This window comes from Rhinoderma darwinii, chromosome 3 (genome assembly GCF_050947455.1).
Source record: "Rhinoderma darwinii isolate aRhiDar2 chromosome 3, aRhiDar2.hap1, whole genome shotgun sequence".
NCBI classification, from domain to species: Eukaryota; Metazoa; Chordata; class Amphibia; order Anura; family Rhinodermatidae; genus Rhinoderma; species Rhinoderma darwinii.
In genome coordinates this window covers 145,251,334-145,275,444 of record NC_134689.1, presented here as the reverse complement: position 1 = coordinate 145,275,444, position 24,111 = coordinate 145,251,334, and the positions used below count along the sequence as shown (strand labels likewise).

Sequence of the window (24,111 nt, the reverse complement as noted above, 5' to 3'; positions counted from 1 at the left end):
TAAGGGTATAGCTGGAGGGCAAAAATTATCATTGTCTATTCCAGGTTTTAGAGTCATACACCAGAAACAGCTGTTTGAATGCCCTTTGATCCTTTATACTAGAACATAACATACTTATTGAAAATGTTATCCAGATGAATGTTCATATTGGAAAAGTCATAACATGTGAATACATTTGAGAAATCATACCTGATTTGAACAAGTTAATATGTGTTGTCTATGTTCCCTTTAGACTAATTCCACTACCCACACACACATAACCCAAATTCATAGAAACCTAAAACAATCAAGGGCTTTGTGTTGTAAACCATTTGGGACTATGGAAAATAAGAAATTATATGATGTAGTGAGTTCATTCTAGCTTGAGTTGACTGTGATGTAAAGACTAAAACATCTGGTCCTCTGTATGGGGCTTAATGTTCTTAGTACACTGTAGTCATTTTACAGGGCAATGTGAGACATATAAAGTAAGGCCTACATGAAATTCCAAATCAAATGATGACTTCATAATGGAAACTTAGTTTACGAGCTGGAAATGGTATTCTAGGGCTGGGGTGACCACTGTCATCATGTAAATAACATTCTTTATTATCATTTTTAAGGTCGACAATGGACACACATATCAGTAGTAGAACAGTCATACTTTTTATAATCTTGACTGTTGTTGAAAGTCAAGTTTATGACTATTTTGACCTGGAACCTTCAAATTTTCTTTCCAATGACTGTCCAAAAGAATGCACTTGTCCTTTTAGCTTTCCACGAGCTTTATATTGTGAAAACAAAGGTTTGAAAGAAGTTCCTTCCATCCCATCAAGAATTTGGTACTTATACCTGCAAAATAATGAAATTGGGGCCCTTAATGGAAAGCAATTTGCAAATGCTACACAACTTAGGTGGATCAATTTAAGCAAAAATAATATCACAAGTAAAAGTATTGAAAATAATTTCTTTAAAGCTATGAAGAATTTACTTTACATATTTTTAGAGGACAATGATCTAGATGGAGTGCCTGCGCCATTACCAAGCAGCCTGGAACAACTTCGTTTAGCAAGGAATAAAATCTCAAAAATTCCTGAAGGTGTTTTTAGCAACTTAGAAAACCTCACTTTACTGGATTTACACCAGAACAAGCTCACAGATGGTTCATTTCAAGCTGATGCATTTGCAGGACTCAAAAGTTTGGTGCAGCTCAATGTAGCCAAAAATTCTCTCAAGAAAATGCCAACAGGCCTTCCTTCTAATACTGTGCAATTGTATTTAGACAACAATAATATTGAGTCAATACCTAATGACTACTTTAATACCGTAGCAAAAATGTCTTTTATTAGGCTAAACTACAATAAATTATCAGACAAGGGCATACCAGCAAATGTTTTTAATGTCACTTCCATCTTAGACTTGCAGTTGTCACACAATGAAATAGCAACTGTGCCCATTGTTAATGGCCATCTGGAGCGTCTTTATCTTGATCACAACAAGATTAAAAGTAAGTACACTTTTGTTACTGTATTGTCACAAATACTTTTGGATAAAACTTTAATAGTACCAGATGTAACGGAAACAGTAGGTCTAGTGAATACTGATATGCAAACAGGTGCAATGCTTTAGGCCATTGAATAATGCCAGACAATTTACTTTCTAGAAATGCAGCTACGCAAATGGACTTACTGATAATTTTAAGGATTTGATAACACATTAATATTGATATATTTTCTTATTGTCACAATTACACAACAATACACCACAAATCATTGACAATTCATACAACTTACAGTACAATTTTAATGCAGTTGATGAAATTTATCTCAAGAAAACCATGTATTCCTTATCTAGTGTAGCTGTTGGTAGTATAGTCGCTGGGTGCCTGGGGGTCTCAAAGGTCTCTCCACCACATAAGAAGGCACTAGTATTATAAATGGCACATGGTGGGGTTGGCCTGTTACATATTGTGCATTGGGGTCATGATTTGCGTACCCCATCAGGGAAATGTGGAAGGCTTATGGCATTTAAAATAAACGTTATCAATTAATGTTTTATATCCTGTTGACAGTTATCTGATGATGTCTGGCTACTACTGTAGATTACTACTACCAAATATTTTATATAAATAAAAAGCCAGACAAGGTACATGGTATCCATTCCTGCACCGTCCCCTAAACCTGAATTATTGTGATGTTATTATGATGTATTAAAGAGGCTCTGTCACCAGTTTATAAGTGCCCTATCAGCTACCTATTCTGATAGGCGCTGTAATGTAGATACCAACAGTTTTTTTTTGTTTTTTTTACAAAACGTTTATTTTTGACCGCGTTATGACGATTTTTTGTTTTATGCTAATTTGTTCTAAATGCCCAACTGGGCGTTTTTTTTACTTTTGACCAAGTGGGCGTTGTAAAGAGAAGTGTATGATGCTGACCAATCAGCGTCATACAATTCCCTTTATTCATGTCCAGCTGTAATCACAGCACAGCGTTATCTCCTGGAGGCGATGTCTGGTCATTCTCCCGATACTCCGGTAAAGTTACTGTGCGAGTACTCGCGAGATCACTCGTGAGATAACGCTGTGCTGCGAGTACAGCTGGACATGAATGAAGATAAGTGCATGACGCTGATTGGTCAGAGTCATACACTTCTCTTTACAACGCAAACTTGGTCGAAAGTTAAAAAACGACCACTTGGGCATTTAGAACAAATTAGCATAAAACGAAAAATCGTCATAACTCGGTCAAAAATAAGCATTCTGTAAAAAAAAACAAAAACTGTTGTCATCTACATTACAGCGCCTATTAGGTAGGAGATAGGGTATGTATAAACTGGTGACAGAGCCTCTTTAAGTTTTCTTACTGTTCAGTTATCCTACTACAAATGCCAATTCAGCGCTCCAAATATAATAGGTAAAGTTTATTTAGTCTAGCATTCAGTATTTCTTGTTTTTTTCTATTTTTCACAATGTAACTTACAGTATTGCCAATGCTTCATAAATATTACACTACTGCGTTTTATCAATTGCCCTGTATCTCTGTATGTAAAGTTTCAAGGTGTGGCCCTCTGCAAGGTGGTGAAGCAAGAGATTGGTTGCAAAACTCAACTTTACTTAGACCGGAGCTATCACACTACTGGCCAAAGCAAGAAAATACATCAGTTTGTCTCAATATGAGAGGCTCCCAGTTTAGACACGGTCCAAGCAAATGGCCATGACGCTCTAGTATGCGGCAAATAGCTGACTACTTATGACTATTTTGGCTTTCTGTGTGAAGGCTTCTGCCGGTCCCCACCACTGCTTACATGTCTCATGCACCCATGGGGAGGCTCCAGCCCATTACCAGCAACTCATGCCAGGACCTCTGACACTGGCCCAACAAAAAAGTGTATTGACACTTTCAGCTTGACATCTCTTTAACCCTCCTGAAGCAGGTCTCCAACACACTTTCTTACGCATCATAGTCCAGGTAGCTACAAATTTTCCACCCAACACTAAACATTTACTGGTGAAGGCAGCAGTTCTATACATTAGGTGCCACCCCCAGTGTATTAACACATCGTTTCTACGCTGCATGTCACCATCCTGTTATGGCACAGCAAAACAGACAAAATGGTGTCTCAGACGTAAATCCTGATGCCAAAAGCTTTAGATGCAAGCCAGCCAACAATTATCACTTTCTTGCATACTAATAAAAAAGTTATAATGCAACGTTATAACACAGAACTATTTTAGCATACCAGCCATGGGGGTACTTCACCTCACTGAATAACTTACTAGGCTGCTATTTCATTCTTGAGCCCATCATCTAAATAATTTCAGACAGATTAACAGCTCTTGCACAAGACCGAAATCGGGCTGTGAAAAACGGTCCGTGTGTCGGCTTGATTTGCCGGCCTGACCACGGTAAAGGTAAATGGGACTCCTGACATCATAGACATTTCTAATGTTAAGGCCTCATGCCCACTTCAGTTTTTACCTTCAGGGTGCTATCCGTTTTTGTCACGGATAGCACCCTGAGCCCATTCATTTAAATCGGGCCATGCACACTGTTTTAATGGAACAATGCGGCTGTTCCATCAAAAGTAGTGCAGGTCCTACTCCTGCCCGTTTTTGGCGGAACAGTCTCGGCCTTTGCATTGAATTTGGTCCGTGAAACAACGTACTGCATACGGAAGCCATCCGTGTGCAGCCCGTGTGTCACGGGACCGTCATTAACGGCCGTACAATGGCCAACGGAAGTGTTCATGGGGCCTTTGAGTCTCTTCCTCCCCAAGGAACTGCTGTTCCATATTGTATCATTTTGTTCAGTACGGAACAGCAGATTCCGTGGGGAGGCAGGGACTCCTAGCATCATAAACGTCTATGATGCCAGGAGTCCCGTTCACCTGTATCGTGGTAAGGCCAGGATATTCAGCCAACCCTTGGACTATTTTTCACAGCCCGATCTTGGTCGTGTGCAAAAGCTATAAGTGAAAGTGAAGTTCAGCTGAAGCCTTTTATGAGTGTATTTAGACATTGCAGTTGAGTTGCGTTAAAAAACACAACTGCATTTAAAAACGCATCAAATCGCAGTAAAAAATGCAACTTCAACAACTGAATATACCCTTAAAAGGCTTCAGCTGACATTCCCTTTCAATCAACCTGAATATAATCTATGGCAAGGGCTGCATGGCGTTACCTGCACGATGCTGTAAAATAAGAGCATTACAACTCACAACCTTGGAGTTTTCCTATGGAATAAAAAGTTGCAAGCAGCTTTGAGACCACCGCAAAAAATCTGACATGGTCAGTTTTTTTGTCAATTTTACCAATATTTGGAGCGGAGCCCTAGCCTAAGGCTAGATTCATGCAAAGTATGTGGTTTTTTTTAGTCTTTTTTGTTAAAAATAAAAACACAGCAATCAGTAACCCCCCTCTATGATGTATATATGACCTAATTTGTATGAGACAACCCCTGTAATAGTTTAATTGAGGTAACGTTTCTTTCTTTATTTTGATAATGGTGACTGTGAATTAATAAATCAGATGACCCAAAGCTCCATAATTATCGAGTGTTACCACTAGTATGTGTTTGCAGCATGCTTTATGTTAAAACGTAGTAAATATGATAGATCAGGCTTCGTTCACATCTTTATTTGGCCCTTCCGACTGGAGTTCTGATCAGTTTTTCATCAAAACAATCTGGCACAGAATATGGAAGTTATAGGGCAGATGTGAAAAAAGCCTAGGTCAGATTGGACGGATCCTCTTCATTTCCATAGGACACTATGGTGTTAAAGTGCATCAGTTTGCATCAGTCTTTATCAGTTGTGTCATGATCAATTTTTTTAGAGGATCCATCATGACTATTTTTTAAAATCATTCTGTTGATATTAAAGTTATCCACTTTTCAATCAGTTTAAAAAACAATTACTGCAAAAAAAAAAAATAATAATAATAATGTCGCCCATTGTTCGTTTAGTAGAGCTCTATGGGTAACGTTTAAGAGACCTGGGGGAATAAACACTGTCATCTGACTTTGTATATGGAAGATAGAAGAACTTCCTGTGTTGAGCAAATTAAATTCATAGTACACCACTCATCTGTAGTCATTCTCATGTAAGTCTATCAAGAAGGCCATAACCAGCCAGGCAATAGTTGAAGCATCTGGGCCCTGATTCAAAATCTGTAAAAGGAGCCCCCACTTACTATCTGCGATTTATAATACGGGTGCCTTCTTATATGGAAGAGGGGACCGTTGTCCTCTTAGGTACCAGGCGCCGGTGTGACTGAGACCTTTCCACCCCCTATAGCCATACTTCCCAACTTTTAAGTACCGCCAATACCCTCCCATACACACCCAGTTCTGCCTACACAGTATCATGCTCACATAGTGCCTGCCCACAGTATAATGCCCCCATAGAACCCCCACACAGTATAATGCACCTATAGCTGCCCTCCACAGAGTATAATACCACCATAGTGCCTTCCACACAGTATAATGCCAAATAGATTCCCCCACACAGTATAATGCCCCCATATCTGCCCAATACAGTATAATGCCCCCATAGATGCACCCATACAGTATAAAGCCAACACAGATGCCCCCATAAGGTTTAATGCCAACATAGATTCCCCATACAGTATAATGCCCTCACAAATTCCCCCATACAGTATAATGCCCTCATATCTGCCCCCATACAGCATAGTGCCCCCCTAGCTGCCCCATACAGTATAATGCCCCCATAGCTGCCCCCATATAGTATAATGCTCCATAGCTGTCCCATACAGTATAATGCCCCCCCAGCTGTCCCACAGAGTACAATGCCCCTATCGCTGTCCCCATACAGTTAATGCCCCCTTAGCTGTCACCATAAAGTATAATTCTCTATAGCTGCCCCATGCAGTAAAATGCCCGTATAGCTGCCCCATACAGTATAATCCCACCATAGCTGCCCCCATACAGTATAATGCCTCTTTAGCTGGCCCCATATATTATAATGCCCCCTTAACTGCCCCATACAGCAGAATGCCCCCACAGCTACCCCATAGAGTAAAATACCCCTATCGCTGCCCGCATACAGTATAATGCCCCCTTAGCTGTTACCATAAAGTATAATGCCCCTATAGCTGTCCCATACATTATAATGCCCCCTTAGCTGCCCCATACAGTATAATGCCCCCTTAGCTGACCCCATACAGTATAATGCCCCACAGCTGCTCCATACAGAATAATGCCCCCATAGCTGCCTATACAGTATAATGCCCCTATAGCTGCCCCATACAGTATAATGCCCCCTTATCTGCCCTATACAGTATAATGCCCCCTTAGCTGCCACCATACAGTATAATGCCCCTTATTGTCTAATAAAAAAATAATAAAATAAATACCTACCTAGCCACATTTCTACGGTGAGTGGAGGAGATTAATAAAAAAGTTTATACTTACCCCGATTGTAGTCCCAGCGACACAATCCTCTATTCTGAGTGCAGCTGAGCCTCCTGGGATGACGTTTCATCCCATGTGACTACTGCAACCAGTGAAAGGCTGCAGCGGTCGCATGGACTACAGCGTCATCCCAGGAGGCCAGGCTACACTCAGAAAAGAGGGACGCGTCGTTATGACTACGGCCAGGGTAAGTATAAACTTTTTTTCTTATTGCTGCAGGCTTTCTGCAGCGGACATGAAGCCTGACGAACTGCACCACAATTTGGTGGGGTTTTTTGGATGAAGTTCCCTGTTGGTTCCAGGGTGGATACGCTATGCAGTTTTACGCAACGTATCCGCCTAGTTTGTTACTACACTTAAACTTTATTTTCTAATGCAAATTGAGCATTTAACTTAGACTGTGTTCACATTTGTATTCCGGGTTCCATTGTCCTGCTCTATAATAGAAGCCGCATGCTCCCCTTTAGCTGTCATGATTTCTGCATACTTTTTGTTATTACAACTGACAAGCAAAGAAAAATGTCTTTATGGTCTCATTCCTCCCAACATGTATGTTTAAATATTGCTATGCTGTAATACAGGCTAAAGGCTTTGTTTTTTTTTAATTTACACCTTTCAACAAGTCTTTAACAAAACCACCTGCAAATACACCCCAAGGGAAGAAGAAGATATCTATAGTAGTCCATCAGCAATCACCTCTGTCAGATTCAGACACAGAAAAAAAGGCATCTTTTCATGTCTGACAAGGCTGAACAGGGGATATTCTCTTTGATAATTCATATCCTCCAGGCTTTATTCTTACTTTCTTAAAGAAAAACACCATCTGTTTAGAGAGAGTTAAAGGAATTTGACAAAAATGCTATAATGAGAGTTCCACTGGATAGCACATAAGACATTGAAAATATTTTAAAGGAATTATGCCTCATAAACCTAGTTAAAGCATGTCTAAGGGGCACTAATTTAGGATTTTGTTGAAATATGTGAATTGTGCTGGACAAAAATGTCAAATACTGTTCTGCAAATAATCTTTCAATCATGTCTAAAGCTTTTTATTGGAAAATATTTATGTCAGAAATATAGCGAAGATTTAAATGTAAAAATAATAACTATCGATTCAGAGATAAAAGTTTTTTTAAGAAACCCAAGGCAAAATTGCAAACAAGTCCCATGAACTATTGTAAAGAATCAGTAAAAGCATCATCTTAGTGAAATGATTATTCTGCTTTTCCAAAATGTTTTCATTAATGATACATTGCAATTCCTAATGATTTTCACCCAACTTTCTAACTGGCTCATTTTACATTGTAGTACATGATACAGTATAATACCCTTATAAACACACTACTATTGGGATGAAATGCTTCAAAAGCTCCGTAAGTAAACTAAGCTAAGGTTTCGAAGAAAAAGGGTTCAAAAGTTCATGGTGCACTACTTCTTCTTGTGAATTAGAAGCACTAACAGTTCTCAATATTTTACATGTACCATTTCTATATTGTTGTTGTTTTTTATGTATACAATGAAACCTCTTTCAGCCGACCACCCAAAATTTCACAGAAAAATTGTCCTCCCAAATAAAAAATTACACAGAATACAGGTTAAAGTTTGTAAGTAGTCAGCAAACATGTACATTAGACAAACAGCCCTCCCATTCTTAGTACCCAGCATGGCTACCATCTAAATTTTGATCCCCAGCATCGTTCCCCTCTTGGTCCCTAGCATGGCCCCCCTTTTATTCCTGGTCCCCATTAGGATTTTACTTTTATTCCTAGTCCCCAGCACAGCTCCCACTCTCATTCTGATACAGTACAGTAGACCAGCATGGCTCCCCGTATTCTTGGATCCCAGTCAGACTCTGCTCCTCATATCCCCCCTCACTAGTAACCTTGACACCTAAGTGGCTACTGCAGGCTCCCTTACTCAGGCTTCCTTGTTTCAGAGCCGATGATGCGTGCTGCACCCTCCCCTTCTCTGACAGCCTTCCTCTTCCCTCTTTTCCTATGATGCTCTATGGGTCTGGAAATGCTCCCTCTGTCCCTCTGCTTTTCTCTGCCCCAATGATGCAGCGCGATGCTTGCAGCTTTTCTGCCCTGATGTGTCAAGCAAGTATTCTTCTTCTGTTTTCTCTGGTCCAGTAATCAGGTGCGCACCTGCCACCAGATCATTTACAGCGTATGTAAGTCCAATTTGTGGTCTTTTCAAAAAAATTCCCACCGAAAAATTTGCTAAAAAAAGTGGTCTGCTTATAAAGGGTCAACTTCCATAGACTATACTAGAGTGAAAAATCAGTCACAGAAAAATTTGGTTTGGATGGGTTGGGGGTCTTCTCAAAAGGGCGGTCTTTTTGGGAGGTTTCACTGTATTTATCCCAGCCAACAATTGACTTTGGCAGACTGACAAAGAGAGACTGACACTGATAGTGACATTCACTTAAGGGCTGATGCATAAAAGCTAATTATGGCTCTGTACAACCTCTGAGTTGTATAGAGGCATTATACAGCACTTTGGCACATACTGTATAATATGATTGAATACCTTAGTTCATATGTTACATAAAGTACAAATTTGGAAGTTAAATAAGTAAAAAAAAACTCATAGGAAGAAAAATAAACACTTTATTATATATAGTGTAGTGAAGTGTAGATTTCTAATGTTAATCTGTCTTCCCTTAGTCCTAACAACAGCACAATAATGGAGTATTTCTGCCCGTGTACTAGTAGGACAGATGTAATTTTTAATTAAATTAAATGAATCACTAATTAAGTAGAGTCCCCTCCCTGATAAGGACATCTAACCCCTCCCACCATGTGTCTATTATAAATTAAAAGGTGTATAAAAAGAGACATAAAAACTGTGATTCAAATGTAATATTACCCCTCTATAAATCCCCTGTGAGGCCACATCTTGAATATGGAATTCAATTTTGGGCTCCTCATTGTAAAAAGGATATAGGAGAACTGGAGAGGGTTCAAAGGCGGGGCGACTAGATTGTTAAGAGAGATGGGAGGTGTCGCTTACACTGAAAGGCTAGAGAAATTCGTCTTGTTCCGCTTGGAAAGAAGACGTCTAAGGCCCCATGCACACGAACGTATTTTTTTCCTCCCGTAAATACTGGCGTAAATATGGGTTCCTTATCAATCGTATTCGACCCGTATTCCCCCAGTATTTAAGGATCCGTGCCTGTAAATACGGGTCCATTGTCACCAGTATTCCACCCGCATTTACGGACCCGTTTTCTCTGCACTAATGGGCAGCCCCTTCTCTCTATCAGTGCTGGATAGAGAGAAGGGGCAGCCCCTTCGGGCCGGGTTTCCGCAGCGATTGAAATTAAAAGAAGTTCATACGTACCTCGGCCGTTATCTTGGTGATGCGTCCCTCTTTTGACATCCAGTCCGACCTCCCTGGATGACGCGGCAGTCCATGTGACTGCTGCAACCTGTGATTGGCCTGTGATTGGCTGCAGCACTCACATGGGATGAAACGTCATCCCGGGAGGCTGGACTGGAGGAAGAAGCAGAGAGTTCTGGGTAAGTTAACTTTTAATACTATTAACTCCAGCGGTAGTCACTGTCCCGGGTGCTGAAAGAGTTACTGCCGATCAGTTATCTCTTTCAGCACCCTGGACAGTGACTATCCCCAGACGTCGCCTAGCAACGCTCCCGTAATTACGGGTGCACACACACGTAGCTACCCGTAATTACAGGAGCCCCATAGACTTCTAATTACGGCCTGAAATAGGACATGTTCCATATTTTTCAATGGCCCAGGCACCTTCCCGTAAGCAAACGGGAAGGTACAGGTGGCCAATAGAAGTCTATGGGCCCGTAATTACGGGCCGTAATTACGGGCCGTAATTACGGTGTTTTTACGTTCGTGTGCATGGGGCCTTACAGGTGGTCATTACAAAGAACTAGCACATAATCTGTTCTTTCCGGGGACTCTAAAAAGGACCAGGGGACATTCATTGCGTGTGGAAGAAAGACGTTTCAGACATCAATTTAGGAAAGGATTCTTTATAGTAGTCAAACTATAGAATGCCCTACCCCAAGAGCTAGTAATAGCAGATACTGTGTCAACATTTAAATAAAGGCTAGATGCTTATTTATTGATGAATGGCCTTGAGGGTTATAACTAATCTAGCAATGAGTGATGGGTAATTTATTGAGAAAAGTTGAACATGATAGACCTGTGTCTTTTTTCAACCTATGTAACTATGTAACTATCTAAGTTGTAGCATTAATTAGGGTGAGAAGCTTGTGCTTCTGCTGTTATGACTAAAAGGAAAACAATTAACGTTAAAAATCTACACTTCCCTTGCGTCCTACCAGCAGTACATTAATGGTGTTTTAGAAAGAAGTAACCCCATAGGGAGGGCCCACTTGTCTGGTGGAACTAAAAATTGACCGCTCAAGAGCCGTTTTCTCTGAGAACCAAAAATGTAGCCTATAATGGTTGATAAATATTCTGTGGGAGCTCCAAGCTGCACTGCAAATATTTATTCAGCCCAAGAGGTGGACACTGCTCTAGTAGAGTGGGCTCTAGAAAAATGAGGTGAATCAGAGTTAGTTCTAACAATGTAAGCCAAACTAATGGCTTCCAGAGCAAACCATTTGTCCACAGAGGACAGAAAAAAAATACAAGATGAGATGTCCTTTTGTAGAGAGGGGCTCTAGTTAATTAGTGTTAAATTTAACTGAATTAAAAATTCCATCTTTCCTACCAGTACACAGGGGCAAAAATACACCATTATTTTGCTGCGAGTAGGACGTTAGGGAAGCTGTATTTATTCATGTTTAGTGTAACGACAGGGGGTAGGGAGACGGACAAGTGAGCCCTAATCTACCCGCCACTCTGTCCCTGCCTACTTGCAACGACCCGCCCTAGGCGACGGGGTACAACTGGGCGGCGGTCCCTGCGCTCAGTAAGTGCACGACAAACACGACAAACATACAAGGAACACAAGCAAGGAAAAGGGGCCGTTGCCCACGGCAACACCGTGAGCAACCAGAGTGGTGAACGAGCCGAGTCAAGCCAGGAGTGTGCGAGGTACAAAACGAAAAGCAGAAGAGTAGTCGGTAAGCCAGGGTCGGTATGGAGCAGGATCAAAAATAGCAGGAGCTGTAGCTGGGCCAGGAACCACAAGGAAGGAAACCAAAGCAATAACAAGCACCGAGGGACAGGAAGTGCAGGCTTAAATAGACCGAGGGCGGGAGCTAGCTGAGTCTGGCCAGGTTACGATAGGCTCTCCCACTCCTAAGCCTGCCAGCCTGAATGGTGGAAGCAGGAGTCAGTCTCAGGGATGTATTCTCAGGTGCTGACTGATTAATTCTGGGAGTTAACCCCGCAGTGCCTGGCAGATCCTTTACAGTACCCCCCCTTTTATGAGGGGCCACCGGACCCTTTCTAAGTGGACCTGGCTTACTGGGGAAACGCAGGTGGAACCTCCTGACCAATACCCCAGCGTGAACATCCCGGGCGGGTACCCAAGTCCTCTCCTCGGGCCCGTATCCTCTCCAATGGACCAGGTACTGGAGGGAGCCTTGGACCATCTTGCTGTCCACAATCCTGGCCACCTCGAATTCCACCCCCTCCGGGGTGAGGATGGGAACAGGAGGTCTCCTCGAGGGAGCCAAGGACGGGGAGCAGCGTTTGAGGAGGGAGGCATGAAACACGTCGTGTATCCGAAAAGACGGGGGTAACTCCAGCCGGAAGGAGACAGGATTGAGGACCTCAATGACCTTATACGGCCCAATAAACCGGGGAGCAAACTTCTTGGACGGAACCTTGAGACGCAAGTTCCTAGACGACAACCACACCAGATCCCCGACCATAAACAGGGGGTTAGCAGAACGTTTTTTATCAGCCTGAGTTTTTTGTACGCTCTGGGACACCTCTAGGTTTTTCTGAACCTGGGCCCAGACTGTGCACAGTTCCCGATGAACGACCTCTACCTCAGGATTGTTGGAACTACCAGGTGAAACGGAGGAGAACCGTGGATTAAACCCAAAATTACAAAAAAAAGGAGAGACCCCAGACGAGTTACTGACCCGGTTATTAAGGGAAAATTCGGCGAGGGGAATGAAAGAGACCCAATCAAATTGACAGTCAGAGACAAAACACCTTAAGTATTGTTCTAGAGACTGATTAGTCCTCTCCGTTTGGCCATTGGTTTCAGGATGGAAGGCAGAGGAGAAGGACAGATCAATCCCCAACTTCATACAGAAGGCTCTCCAAAACAATGAAACAAATTGTACCCCTCTGTCCGAAACAATATTGACAGGGACCCCATGGAGACGCAGGATGTGTTTGACAAACAAGGTAGCCAACGTTTTGGCGTTGGGTAGTTTCTTGAGGGGCACAAAGTGGCACATCTTACTGAAGCGGTCCACCACCACCCACACCACCGACTTGCCTTGGGATGGAGGCAAATCGGTGATAAAATCCATGGAGATATGTGTCCAAGGTCCTGGGGAATGGGCAACGAACGCAGTAAGCCCGCTGGTCGGGACCTGGGAGTCTTGGACCTAGCACAAACCTCACAAGCGGCGACGTAGGCCTTAACGTCTTTAGGCAACCCAGGCCACCAATAATTTCTGGTAATTAGGTGTTTGGTACCCAGGATGCCTGGATGGCCAGATAGTGCGGAGTCATGATTTTCCCTAAGTACCCTTAGCCGGAATTGCAGGGGAACAAACAGCTTGTTCTCAGGAAGGTTCCCGGGAGCTGCACCTTGATCAGCAGCAATTTCAGAGACTAAATCAGAATCGATCGAGGAAATGATTATACCTGGAGGCAAAATACAAGCAGGATCTTCCTCCGAAGGAGGGCTGGCCATGAAGCTACGCGACAGTGCATCAGCCTTAATATTTTTAGACCCAGCCCTATAGGTAACCAAAAAATTGAATCTGGTAAAAAATAACGCCCATCGAGCTTGTCTCGGGTTTAGCCTCCGGGCAGATTCTAGGAACACCAGATTCTTGTGGTCGGTAAGGACCGTTACCTGGTGCCTAGCCCCCTCCAGGAAGTGGCGCCACTCTTCAAATGCCCATTTAATGGTTAAGAGTTCACGGTTGCCAATATCATAGTTACTTTCAGTTGGCGAAAACTTCCTGGAGAAGTAGGCACAGGGGCGGAGATGGGTGAGGGACCTGGTACCCTGGGACAAGACAGCCCCCACTCCCACCTCAGATGCGTCAACTTCCACGATAAATGGCTCCATTTGGTTGGGCTGAACCAGCACCGGGGCCGAGACAAAGCACTTCTTAAGGACCTCAAAAGCCTGGACAGCCTCAGGAGGCCAGTGGAGGAGATCAGCACCTTTGCGAGTGAGGTCCGTAAGGGGCTTAGCGATGACCGAGAAGTTAGCAATAAATCTCCTGTAATAATTAGCAAACCCCAAAAAACACTGTAACGCCTTCAGGGAGGCAGCTTGGACCCATTCCGCCACAGCCTGAACCTTGGCGGGGTCCATGCGGAATTCATGAGGAGTGAGGATTTGACCCAAAAATGGAATCTCCTGTACCCCAAACACACATTTTTCGGTTTTGGCAAACAGTTTATTTTCCCGAAGGACCTGGAGCACCTTCCTGACATGCTCCACGTGGGAGGACCAGTCCTTGGAAAACACCAGTATGTCATCAAGGTACACTACCAGAAAAATCCCCAGGTAATTTCTCAAAATCTCATTTATGAAATTCTGGAAGACCGCAGGGGCATTACACAACCCAAAGGGCATGACGAGGTATTCGAAATGGCCTTCGGGCGTGTTAAACGCAGTCTTCCACTCATCCCCCTCTTTGATGCGAATAAGGTTATACGCCCCCCGTAGATCCAATTTAGAAAACCATTGGGCCCCCTGAACCTGATTAAAGAGATCAGGAATCAAAGGAAGGGGATACTGGTTCCTTACCGTGACCTTATTCAGGCTACGGTAGTCAATGCATGGCCTAAGACCACCATCCTTCTTCCCCACGAAGAAGAAGCCAGCACCTACCGGAGAAGAAGAGGGACGAATGTAACCCTTGGCCAGGGATTCCTGGATATACACTCTCATAGCTTCACGTTCGGGACAAGAAAGATTAAATATCCTACCCTTAGGAAGCTTAGCTCCTGGTACCAATTCGATAGCGCAATCGTATTCTCTATGAGGAGGTAACACTTCGGAGGCCTCCCTAGAGAAAACATCAGCGAAGTCCTGAACAAACTCGGGTAGCGTATTCGCCTCCTTAGGGGGAGAAATAGAATTAACAGAAAAACATGACGTACAACATTCATTACCCCATTTGGTTAGCTCCCCAGTATTCCAGTCAAACGTAGGATTATGCAACTGCAACCAGGGAAGACCTAGCACCAAATCGTACGATAATCCCTGCATCAACAGTACAGAGCATTGCTCCAAATGCATGGAGCCAACAAGGAGTTCAAAAACAGGGGTATGCTGTGTAAAATAACCATTAGCAAGAGGAGTGGCGTCGATACCCACTACCGGGACAGGTTTAGGCAAATCAATAAGAGGCATAGCAAGGGACATAGCAAATTCCACAGACATGATATTAGTAGAGGACCCTGAATCCACGAAAGCACTGCCGGTAGCAGACCTACCACCAAAAGAGACCTGAAAGGGAAGCAAGATCTTAGTACGTTTCATATTTACGGGAAATACCTGTGCGCCCAAGTGACCTCCCCGATGATCACTTAGACGCGGAACTTCTCTGGCTGCAACCTTACACTTAGGACAGTTGTTCACTTGATGCTTGTCGTCCCCACAGTAGAAGCAGAGACCATTCTTCCTGCGGAATTCTCTACGTTGTTGGGGGGACACGGAGGCCCCGAGTTGCATAGGTATCTCTGAATCTTTCGGGGAGGAACGAAGCAACGGAGCTTCGGGAGGTATCATGGGGGAGTCGGAGGAGAAAACACATAAACGTTCACGTTGTCGTTCCCTGAGACGTCGGTCAAGTCGTATCGCTAAAGCCATAACCTGGTCTAGGGAGTCACAAGAGGGATAGCTAACTAGCAGGTCTTTCAGGGCATTCGACAGACCCAACCTAAACTGGCACCTTAAGGCAGGGTCATTCCACCGAGAAGCTACGCACCACTTCCGAAAGTCAGAGCAATACTCCTCAACAGGTCTCTTACCCTGACTTAAGGTCACCAGCTGACTCTCGGCAAAGGCAGTCCTGTCAGTCTCGTCATAAATAAGTCCGAGAGCAGAAAAGAAACAATCAACGGAGGAAAGTTCAGGGGCGTCAGGAGCCAAGGAGAAGGCCCACTCTTGGGGCCCTTCCTGGAGCCGGGACATAATTATACCCACCCGCTGGCTCTCAGAACCTGAGGAATGAGGCTTTAAACGAAAGTAAAGCCTACAACTCTCCCGAAAGGAGAGAAAAGTCCTCCGGTCCCCTGAGAACCGGTCGGGCAACTTGAGGTGGGGTTCAAGAGGTGCGGTGAGGGGAACTACCAGGGTAGCATCAGGCTGGTTGACCCTCTGAGCCAGGGCCTGGACCTGTAGGGAGAGACCCTGCATTTGCTGAGCCAGGGTCTCACGGGGATCCATAGTGGTGTCAGGGACCAGGGGTAGACTAGGTATGGGCTTGTTATTATGTAACGACAGGGGGTAGGGAGACGGACAAGTGAGCCCTAATCTACCCGCCACTCTGTCCCTGCCTACTTGCAACGACCCGCCCTAGGCGACGGGGTACAACTGGGCGGCGGTCCCTGCGCTCAGTAAGTGCACGACAAACACGACAAACATACAAGGAACACAAGCAAGGAAAAGGGGCCGTTGCCCACGGCAACACCGTGAGCAACCAGAGTGGTGAACGAGCCGAGTCAAGCCAGGAGTGTGCGAGGTACAAAACGAAAAGCAGAAGAGTAGTCGGTAAGCCAGGGTCGGTATGGAGCAGGATCAAAAATAGCAGGAGCTGTAGCTGGGCCAGGAACCACAAGGAAGGAAACCAAAGCAATAACAAGCACTGAGGGACAGGAAGTGCAGGCTTAAATAGACCGAGGGCGGGAGCTAGCTGAGTCTGGCCAGGTTACGATAGGCTCTCCCACTCCTAAGCCTGCCAGCCTGAATGGTGGAAGCAGGAGTCAGTCTCAGGGATGTATTCTCAGGTGCTGACTGATTAATTCTGGGAGTTAACCCCGCAGTGCCTGGCAGATCCTTTACATTTAGTATACCTTTGTATTTTAGAGACTTTGTTGCATAATTACATTTTGTAAAATGTCAGCTTGAAGGCCATTCGTCAATTGAAACCCTCAGCAATCTCAAGAATGAGGGTTTTTGTCCTAACCAGGTTCCTGGTTTCAAACAAGTGATAGCAGTACTCTGACAACTGCTTTTTCATAATGCCCATCCATATCTGTGTGGCCAATTTTCCATTGAAACCCACATCGAAACCCAAGTTGGGATTAGGACATGATCAGTGATTGTCCATTTTTATCTAAGCAGCACTGGAAGAAGTTGAATGTATCAACGAAATAATCTGATCAACAATCCCATAATTGTAAGGCTTTGTTCACATCTGCTCTAGGGTCCCGTTCTGACGTTCCGTCTGAGCTTTCCGTCGGAACGGGACCCTGACTGACACAAAAGGAAACTAAAGGTTTCGGTTTCCATCACCATTGATTTCAACGGTGACGGATCCGGTGCCAATGGTTTCCGTTTGTCACAGTTGTGGAGGGGTTCCATAGTTTTGACGGAATCAATAGCGTAGTTGACTACGCTATTGATTTAGTCAAAATGACGGAACCCTTGCGGAACGGGACCCTAGCGCAGATGTGAACGAAGCCTAACACGGCAGAGATGGAGGCAGCAGTCAAAATAAACAATCCCCAACTAAAGAGCCTTTATCACACTTATCAGGACAGTCATCTTTGTAATAGCCTCAAGCAATTTAACCTGACCTGAGCCCCTATAGTGGGGGCTATGATGAAATTTGTCATTTCTTCACTCTAGAAATAGACAGAGAGGCCAATAGAATTTATGCTCATATAAAGATATCTTTTCCAGGTTGGCCTGGTATATGTTTAAGAGATTTTTTTAATTTCTACACGAAGGAACTTGATAAAAGATTGAAATTTAATTTTATTTAAGGTGTTGACAGGGCGTTAAAAAAAAATATTCTAATATAGGAAATGTGATTGAAATAAAAATAAGTAACAATTACTCACCTTTTTAAACCTGCTTCTATAATGCTCCAGTGGTTTTCGCCGGTCTTTCTTTAATTTACTGCAGTGATGGTGTGCCGTATATCTACAGGATCGCTGAAACCAATCACTGACCTTAGAAATAATGCTTGACTGTACAGCACGAGACTGTGGAGACCTGTGATTGGCTGCAGCTATTACACAAATTTACGGCATGTCATCGCTGCAGAAAAGTAACCAAAGACTGGCGTGGACCACCAGAGCGTCAGCACTGGAGCGGTTGGGGATTTAATAGGTGAGTAATGGTTATTTATTTTTATCACATTTCCTGCTATTAAAATCATTTTTTAAACTCCTAGACAAACCCTTTGAAGCTTAGATGATGTCTATTTTGGCCTTCTTTTGTTTGTGCCTTCCCTGGATTCCTTAAAGGTAGCCTATCATGCACATTATGCTGCCCTCAGTGAGGGCAGAATAATGTAGTGACAGTCACGCTCATTTCAATGGTCTGTTACTTATCTGCTAATTCGAGATGGTTTCTGAGGAACTTACATGAACAGCCTGAGCAATGTTGGCAGAGATAAGTTCGGAGTAATAATGAGTTAATGCTAGCTCCACCTACTTCCTGATATCCCCGCCCATTCTCCACTGATGTCTCTTTATACGCAGTAATATAGAGATATCTGTCAATAAGCACAAAGTGGGGGAGCTAGCGGCAGCTCATGAATACGCCAAACTTATTTCTGACAATGCTGTCCAGGCTCTTTATGCGTTTTTTTTAAAATACTCTCGTGTTTTTACAAAGTGTTGCAGATATAAGCCTATGGTCATTAAATTCAAAACCAGATTACAACTGAAACATTTAACAAACCCATGCATTATTTCAGATCTGTTTCTTTTAGCTGAATTTAAAAAGGGAAAAAAAATAAAATAAATGCAACAAAAATGTGTGATGTGCACTCGTCCTAAAACTATCCTTTCCTTTCAAGTTACTAAGAATTATATTCAATAACTTATTAGTTGTACATTATCTGTTTCTGGGACAGATACATTTACCCCTACAGATCTTCTAACTGAAGGTCAGATTTATTTGCTTCTTCGTTCCCACAGATGTTTGTATTTCACTGATCTACAGGGTGTTAAGAAAGTAAATACAGGACCAGTGCTCAGTAATGGCATTGATAATGTTTTAGATGAAAAAAGCTGTGTTCACTCTTTTCATGGAGATAAGCAGGAGCACATATTGCACATACCCACTTTTCAGGATCTGCAGTATCAAAGCATTTTCAGTGGTGTGCCTCCAATAAGGTTTGCCCAGAATCTTATCTTTTAATGGGTTCTTAAATTTGTACAGTATGAGTTTGAAAAATATCATCAATAAATAATGGACTCATAGATTTCATCTATCTGACAACACTGCAGATTGCGTTGTGAACATAGGCTTTCAATGTTTAAAGATAAATTCCAATTTGGAGGGTTTGAGTTTGATAATGTGCTCAAGTAAATACAGTATATCTTACATTTCTGCATAATCTGGAGGTACTCTGATCATGGGGGATCTGATATTGCTGATTAAACTCCTGAAGAAGTGTTTGATGTCTTGCACTGCAAGGTACCCTTCAAAATTTATTAATGGCGAACAAAGGGCTATCTCAAGAAGAGCACCTTCCCTCATCGCTCGGTGAGCCCTACTCGTAAAAAACATCATGGGCTTTCTATAGCCAACAACCCCTTTAAATATTATATATATACACACACACACACACGCACGCACACACGCACGCACGCACGCACGCACGCACACACACACACACACACACACACACACACACACACTGTATGGACAAAGTATTAGGACACACTTCTTAATCATTGAATTCAGGTGTTTCATTCAGTCGCATTGCCGCAGGTATATAAAATACAGCACCTAGCCATGCAGTCTGCCTTTACAAACATTTGTGAAAGAATTGGTCCTTCTAAAGTGCTCACTGAATTAGAGTGTGGTACTGTAATAGGATGCCACCATTGCAACAAGTCAGTTTGGGAAATGTATTTTTTTACTAGATATTCCACCATCAACTGTTAGTGACATTATTGCAAAGTGGAAGCGTTTAGGAACCACAGCAATTCAGCCACGAAGTGACAGACTATGTAAAGCTGTAGGGTTGGCATGTGCTGAGGCGCATAGTGCATAAAAGTCCTCAACACTCAGCTGACTCAATAACAATAGAGTTGCAAACTTCCTCTGGCATTAATATCCGCACAAAAACTGTGTGCCTGGAGCTTTATGGCATGGGTTTTCATGGCCAAGCCTCTGCATGCAAGCCTTACATCACCAAGCACAATGGCACGCTTTAGATCAGGGGTGGGGAACCTTTTTTCTGCCAAGGGCCATTTGTATATTTATAAAATCATTTTCGAGACATACAAAATTATCAACTTAAAAATAAGCCTGCTATATGTGGTCAAACATTGAATTAACTCAACCCCAATGTAATGTCTGGAACTGCTTCTCTTTGGTGAGGCGTGTGATGTTAGTCGGTACTGATGAAGTTGCTACTGCGTCGGGCAGTCTGGAGCACAGTCGACTCTTTGCAATGGTACGTTTTGAAAAGAAGTGCTCGCAGCAGTAAGTTGTTCCGACTTACTTAAAGGGGTTTTCCCATCAGGGACATTTATGACATATCCACAGGATATATCATAAATGTCAGATAGATATGGGTTCAACCTCTGGGACCCGCACCTGTCTCTAGAACAGGGCCCCCTAAACCCAGTTCTACCTCTCTGTGCTCCGGCTGATTTCCGACCATGAAGAAGAAAACAGCGTGGCTCGCTTAGCTACACAGTTTCCGCAATTCTTATAGTAGTGAATGGCAGTTATGAAAGCAGCAAAGCATGTGAGTTACGCTGTTTCCATAACTACTATACAGTTCTATGGGATTTACGGAAACAGCGTAGCTCAGCGAGCTACTCTGTTTTCTTGTTCAACGTCGGACATCAGCCGAAACACAGAGAGGTAGAACGGGGTTTAGGGGGCCATGTTCTAGAGATAGGTGCGGGTCCCAGAGGAGGGACCCGCATCTATCGGACATTTATAACATATCCTGTGGATATATCATAAATGTCCTTGATGGAAAAAAAACAACTTTAGTCACCTGACCTCACTTCATCCTATCCTATGTCTACACTAGAGCTAAATTTCTACATTTAGCCCTCAGCTAAGTTTCTAAATTTTGGAACTGGTCTGGTCCACTCCCGGGCCAGTATGCACCAGCCTTACTCAGACTGCTGCCCTCCTCCTAAATGTGAGCGAGTAGGGCTGGCTGAGCTAAGGAGGGAATGACACGGCAGCAGCAGCCATCAGAGTTAGGTCAGGGTGCGCTGTGATAGAAGTGGACCAGTCCAGTTACCTGACCTCATGTCAATGACGTGAGGTCAGGCTACTGGACTGTGCCGGCCCGGGAGTGGACCGGGAGTGAACCAGTCACTGACTCTGGTCTGGTGACCGGACTCGTCCACTCTTGGGCCGGCATGCAATGACCTCACTCAGACCACCGCCACCATAGTTGGCTCCGTCCGCCATTCTCCTGCTCCTAAATGTGAGTGAGTAGGAGAGCCATGGAGGGATTGACATGGTGGCAGCGCCGATCAGAGCGAGGTTAGGGCATGCTGTGACGGGAGTGGACCAGTCCAGTCACCTGACCTCACGTTACTGACCACACGGTGACTGTACTGTGTCTGCCCGGCAGTGGACTAGTCCGGGCACCTGACCTGAGTCACTTGACCTCACGTCACTGACTCATGTCAGGTTACGGGATTAGTCCACTCTCGGGCTGGAATGCACCGACCTCACTCAGACCGCCGCCGCCATCGCCATACTTGAGCCGAGTAGCGAATGACGTGGTGGCAGCGCGGTCTGAGTGGGTACGGGCTGGACCAAATGATCTCGCGGACCTTACACGTTTATTTGGTTAGATGTTCCCCACCCCTGCTTTAGATGGCGTAGTGTAAAGCATTCTGCCACTGGACTCTGGAGCATTTGAAACGTGTTCTGTGGAGTAACAAATCACCCTTATGTATCTGGCAGTCTGATGGACGAGTCTGGGTTTGGCGAATGCCAGGAGAACATTACCTGCCTGACTGCATTGTGCCAACTGTAATGTTTGGTGGAGGAGGGATAATGCTATAAGGTTGTTTTTCAGGGGTTGGCCTAGGCCCCTTAGTTCCAGTAATGAGAAATCTTAATGCTTCAGCATAACAAGACATTTTGGACAATTGTATGCTTCCAACTTTGAGGTAACAGATTCGGTAAGGCCCTTTTCTGTTCCATCATTACTGTGCCCCAGTCCGCAAAGCAAAGTCCATAAAGGCATGGTTGGATAGGTGAGTTTGGTGTGAAAGAACTTGATTGCCTCACACAGACCTCAACTTCATTAAACACCTTTGGGATGAACTAGAACGGAGATTGCAAAGCATGCCCTCTTATCCAATATCAGTGTGTGACCTCACATATGCTCTTCTGGATGAATGCGCAAAAAATTCCCACAGACACACTCCAAAATATAGTAGAAAGCCTTTCCAGAAGAGTGGAAGATGTTTTAGTTGCAAAGGGGGGACCAATTCCATATTATTGCCTCTGGATTTAGAATGCAATGTCATAAAAGCTCCTCTTGGTGTAATGTGTATATGTCCCAATACTTTTGTCCATATTGTGTATGTATATGGTAAGGCTGAAGCAGGAAAAGTATTGGAGGGGGTGTATATCTCACTCAGTTTCTTGAGATGGGTGAGATAAAAGAATTCAGGACAGTTGGGTTTCCTCAGCAATTCTCGGTGGCTGAGGCTTTTGTAAAATGTGTGTTCTGGAACTGGATTTCTATGGAATGGCAGGTAGGATTGGTATTAGGAACAATCATTCCCTTTCCCACTCCAGTATGGGCGTCACCCCTAGCTCAGTTAGAAAAGGAGAAGCTACTTGATTCTTTATTGAGTGATAAAAGCTCTGCAGTTATTGCAGAGAGGGTCAGAGCCCAGGAATCCAAACAGGTATAGCATGGAAAGCCTGATCCAAGGAACAGTATATTCATGGTTTACCATAGGTGAGGAAACCTGCTGTTTAGTTAGTGCCCAGATGGGCAAGGTGTTTGTTTTGTTTATATGCTACAAGTCTTGCATGCTGAATAAGCACTTATTTATTTTTGGACTGCAATAAAGCTAAGCGTGGACTTTAAACTTGAACGGTATCTACATTTTCATTGCCAACGGCAACCCCCCATATGCACAGATCCGACAATTGGTGTTCCGGATGTCAGCAATGGATGCCGTTGACAATGAAAATTTAGAAATCATTCAAGTTTAAAGTTCATGCCCTCCAGTACTTTCCAGCTATGGACATATATACATATACTTGCCTGTACTCAAGTCTTTGCATGTCATACTTTTTAAGTACTCTACATAAAATACCATATACACATGGTGCCCAAAATTCCAAAAATGTTTATTATTATTATTTGTTTTTCAAAATCATGAAAAAGTATAGTTTCTAGCCCTTGCAAAATAATCAGAGTAATTTGAAGTGTAAATATGTTTAGCCTACTGGTTGCAAATTTACTTATGAAAATATTTCCACAACATTACATGAAAACACTCCACTTTTGCCAAAATGTATTCTAAAATACATACAGTACACTGCTTGATATTTGCTTAATGTATCACTTCCAATTCTTTGTAGATTGCAATTATTAAAATTCATGTAAAAAAAAATGTAGAATAGTGTTAGTCAAGATATTCGTAAAATAGCTGACACCTCAAAATATGACATACTATAGCTCATAAAAGATTGGAATAAAACATTTTTTGTTAAATTGTTTTGTGTTTTCCAGACATAAATGGAACAATAATCTGTCCTAATGTAGTCAAAGAAGACCATGACCCACATTTTCCACATGGACCCCGTCTTCGTTATTTACGTCTGGATGGAAATGATGTTCAACCACCAATACCACTGGATCTTATCATTTGCTTTAGACTTCTTCAGGCCATAGTTATTTAG

General features: G+C 43.3%; 1 protein-coding gene across 1 annotated transcript; it reads left to right on the top strand.

The window, feature by feature from the left end:
* Positions 1–600: 600 nt before the first annotated feature.
* Positions 601–24,111, top strand: KERA (keratocan). Its single transcript, XM_075860097.1, has 2 exons — positions 601–1,486; positions 23,942–24,111. The coding sequence occupies exons 1-2, from the start codon at positions 610–612 to the stop codon at positions 24,109–24,111; spliced, it is 1,047 nt and encodes a 348-aa protein (XP_075716212.1). The 5' UTR covers positions 601–609.